General features: G+C 50.7%; 1 protein-coding gene across 1 annotated transcript in view; it reads left to right on the forward strand.

Moving 5' to 3' along the window:
• Positions 1–4,383: 4,383 nt before the first annotated feature.
• Positions 4,384–4,579, forward strand: part of ARL2 (ADP-ribosylation factor-like 2) — a 5,743-nt gene continuing 5,547 nt past the window's right edge. The window contains exon 1 of the mRNA XM_005864213.2: positions 4,384–4,535. Coding sequence (XP_005864275.1) covers positions 4,471–4,535 — 65 coding nt within the window. The 5' untranslated portion in view covers positions 4,384–4,470. The remainder of the gene's footprint in view (positions 4,536–4,579) is intronic.

Genomic DNA, 4,579 nt, shown 5'->3' on the forward strand with positions numbered 1-4,579 from the left:
CTGTGGAGACAGCCCGGCACAGCCTTGCTCTGGAGGATGCCCCAGGCACAGGGGAGGTGAACACGGACTCAGCTGTTGGAAGAGCCCAGATTCTCCGTCCTTCCCCGTTCCTCACTTCTGCAAAGGCCTAAGGAGGTCACAAGCCCTGGAGTGGATGGCAGGGTGTGAGTAACAGCTCATTTTGTCATCTGGAGTTGGAGAGGACACCTCCTCCGCCTCCCACGCCAGGCAGCTGGCTGACACCTGGACAGAAGATGCCTGGACACTCTGACGTGCCATCTGAGGCATTCAGCGTGGCCTGCTCAACGCGCACACTGAGTGGGGACAGGCCACCCTGGCATCCTCACGGGGTGGGACTGCTAGAGCCGGCCAGGGCAGGGCTGGTCCATAGGCAGCTGCCATTTCAGGGATCAGGCCATTCAGACATCCAGGTCTCTGTTTACGAATAAGTAGGACAAAACCTACACTTGGGTGTGCTTCCGTCAGGAGCACGTGGTCCAAAAAAAGAAAACCTGCATCACAGACTATGGTTTTTCACCAGAGAAAATACATAGGATTTCTCTTATCAAAACTGTAACTTTAAACCTCATATATGTACATTATAGTCTTTAAGAATCAAATAGAAATTTCATCCAGGGCAAGCTTAAACATGAATGTTTATATACACAAATAAATAAATTAAATGCTTAGGTATACCTCTTGCTAATGCTTCATGACCAGCAATTATAAGTCAAACAGGGTCCCTGCCCTGGCTCTTTGTTGGTGTTGGTGTTGGTGTTGGTGGTCCAGGATAAGAAGTTTTACTTTTATTTTTCGATTGAAAGGTGATACATGAAGTGCATGGCTGGACCAAAAAGGCTCTCTCTCTTAAACGTAAAACTACAGTGCCAAATGGTCCTCCCCAAACGTTTGGGTAAACGCACCTCTCTGAAAGGCAGCTAGAGCTCTACCCTCACGTTACAATCCACTTAGAAACCCTCCCTTCAAAAGCAGATTGCACAGCTGGCAGAATTCAGGTATTTTAATTTCATGATTCTGTCTCGTGAATATATATTCAGTTATATATAACTACGGCTCTACAGATCTTCTTTCCCAGTCTCCTTCCAAAGGTATTCCCTACAGACTTTACTTCCCTAAGAGCACCCTCTCCTCCTTCCTACCAGGCTAATGAGAATACTGCCTGTCACCAGGCTCCTACCCTTGTCTCTAAGAGCCCCTGCACCCCCGCCTGGACTTCTAGCAATAGGCAATGATTATTCCAAAGTGAAACACAGTCACTTCCTGTCCTCCTACTATTTCTCAGAGCTTCCAGGTTTTGCCATTGATGTTCACTGTAATCCTGTTACGTGGCCCCTGGGAAGCCAGAACAACAGCTTGGACAGGACAGGGTTCCAAGCCTGACATTTAAACCAGGACTGCAGTGCTGGTGGCCGCAGCAAAGTCAAGCAATCCAGAAGTGCCTGCGGTGATCATTTGAAGTTTCCCTTAAACCTACTCCAGAGGCAGCAGTTGAACTGCAATGGTTTTAAGTTTCTGTGACTCTGACTCTTAGGGAGAAGTATACACATCCATATAAATATCTGAAACAAACACGACGCGCCCTCACTTCCTGGGCGAAGGCAGAAGCGCTTTCCGCTCTGTCCCCTGTTTAATCTTTGCTAGCGCCGGGAGGCTGAGGCATATGAAACAGATGTCTTTTCAGTCAACATGGTCAAATAGAGGCGATTTCATATGGCTCGACTTATTTGTGACACTAACGTAATTTCACAATCTCATTAATGGGCTGCCCATCGTTTGAAAAGCATTGTTTAGTGGGTTATTGTTATTTTTAACATTAAAATGGGATCGAAGTTCCCTTTTTTCACTTAATATGGCATGGACATCTTCCAGGCCCTTTGTAGCCCCAACTCACACTCCTCAAACCTACCACACACAGGTACCCCAGCTTAGGTAATGATCCCCACTGAAGGCACTTAGATTTTAAGTTATTTATTTTAGAGAGAGAGAAAAAAACATCAACTTGTGGTTCCACTTATTTATGCATTTATTGGTTGCTTCTCATATGTGCCCTGACTGGGGATCGAACCTAAGACCTTGGCATATCAGAAGGATGCTCTAACCAATTGAGATACCCAGCCAGGGTTGTACTTAGATTTCTTAGGGACCCGGAAAAACACTGCACATTACTGTCAGCCAGACCTGAGTTTAAATTGCTGTCTAAACACCTTAAGCTCTCTGCACTCCACCATCACATCAACAAAAAGGAACTAAACCTCTCATCCTGCCAGGAGGATGAAGTAGAAAACTCGGAGTGCTTTACAACAATTACAGAGAAGTCCGCCATTACCTTCCGCTGGTGCCTGGCTTCTCTTTTTACTCCTCACCCGAGGATAATTTTTCCATTGATTTTCAGACACGGTGGAAGGGAGAGGAGGGGGGAGAGAAATATCAGCGAGAGAGAGACACATCTATTGGTTGCCTCCCACATGGGGGATAGAACCTCAGACCCTTCGATCCGTGGGCCAATGCTCTAACCACTGGGCAACTGCCCAGGGCCGATGCCTGACTTCTTTCCCAAGCATGAGGCAGAGCCTTCTCTGTGCTGCCCGTTAGCATTTACCCAGTAGTGGGCTGGGGAAAGGGCTCAAAATAAGACAGTGAGACACACCTTTCTGAGTTTACAATTTGCCTAGTCCTGGCCGCAGTATCTTCCCTTTTCTCTGTACTTGATCATTAAGGTAAAGAACCAAACATTTCGACAGTTTGTTGTTCTTTCAACAACAAACATTTATGGAGCATCTAGTATTTGCCAGTCACTATGCCAAGCACCATGTGAGCCTCAACTTTCTCATCAATAAATCGAAGAATTGTGCTTCTTAATAGAGAAATGATGGGCATCTTGAGCAAAATAATTATTTGTGCAGGTCTGTCCCCTGCTTTCTAAACAACAGGTACCTATCTGGTAATTGGGACAATCCGATTGAGGCAGGATAGTAAGAAGCCAAGAAAATTCCGTGGCAAGTGGAATGGGGAAACACAAGTAGATGAACAAACTGGCTGAGCAATTTACAGCCAGGAAAAGCCCAGGTGTCCAGCCACACGCAAACCTGGTGCCAGACCTCGCCCCCAGGGTGGCCTTTTCTCCCCTGGCATATGCAGGTCAGACCCCTGACCTTTCCTCCCTAGCGATAACATTTAGGTCTCAGATGTATTTCAGCTCCAGGCCCAGAAAAGCAGCAAAAGCAGGCAAGTGACACCAGGGCCAGCGGTGATGAATAATGGCCCCCTGCCCTGGCGAGGACCAATCAGTGGAGACCGGGACCTGAAAGGATAACCCGGAAGAGCGGGTGAATATTCGCTTGAGATCCTCCCCTAAGACCGCCCCTAAGTTCCCAGCTTTAAAACCCTCACGACTAAGGACCCAGCACATCTCTCCCTCCTGAGAGCAACTTGAGCCTTTCCCTCCCCTCTTGTTCCCCCACAGACAAGCACCTCCTAAACTCTAAGGGCCGGACCTATGAGACTTGCAACTAGGGGAGCAATGGGCAGCGGCAGCTCTTCCCTGATAACCCCCCGAACCTGTCCCCAAGGCCCCCTTTTCTGACTCTCCAGTGAGCTGACAACAGCCCCGCCTTGGCTCACTTCTTTTCTTTTTTGGGGGGTGGGGGCGCGGTTAACTTCTTTTCCATAACGTTTCTAGAGAGCCAAGCGGCCCAGCCTAGCCTCTCTCCTGCTGCTGCTTCTATTCTAAGCCCTTCCTGTTTCACTGACCCCGGCATTAATAACGTGCTCGCAGAATCACCGGGACTCATGTTGTGAAATTGTCCCTGCAGCAGGTCAAGAACCCGCCTGCTTCAGGTCCAGAGGCAGACCCGCTTCCGCCCTGACCTGTAACAGGATGACGCCATCGCACATTTCCAGATGCCCCCTAGGGGGCACTTTCATCCTCCAGGAAGAAACAGCCCCCAAGCTCACCCTCCACGATTCCAGGTGCCAGGGAAAAGGGAGGCCCTGTGACTGGCAGGTTCAGGATGACACCAGAGGCCCAAGATGCGGAAGGTCTGGACCACGTTTCTGGGGAACGGAGCCTTACACTGGCCCCGGGATGAGCTCGGCAGCAATCCCGGGGCTATCGGTTACTCTCCATGCAGCCAAGACAAACCCAGGAACTTCAGGTTTCCGTCCCCAGCGGAGCCTGGGGTCCTGGGGAGGGAGGAATGGCGGTGCCCTCGTAACGCCAGCCCTCGGGGTGCGAAGGGTTACAGCAGGTGACAGCGCGGAAGCCCCCATCGCCACTAGAGGGGCCCGAGCAGCGGCTCGGCGACCTCGCGGTCACGTGAGAGCGAGGGCGGGACTAAGCGAGGGGTCGGCCAATAGGCTGTGCTTTCGGTGGGCGCGATAGCCAATAGGAGCAGGGAGAGGAGTCCCGGACTAGGAAGAAACAGCGGCCGGGAGGGGGCTGCGGGGACCATGGGCCTCCTGACCATCCTGAAGAAGATGAAGCAGAAAGAGCGGGAGCTGCGGCTGCTCATGCTGTATCCTCCCGGAAGCCGGAGCCGCCAGGGTAGCGGGCCCGGCC

The sequence above is a fragment of the Myotis brandtii genome, unplaced genomic scaffold (genome assembly GCF_000412655.1).
Source record: "Myotis brandtii unplaced genomic scaffold, ASM41265v1 scaffold187, whole genome shotgun sequence".
Classification (NCBI taxonomy): domain Eukaryota; kingdom Metazoa; phylum Chordata; class Mammalia; order Chiroptera; family Vespertilionidae; genus Myotis; species Myotis brandtii.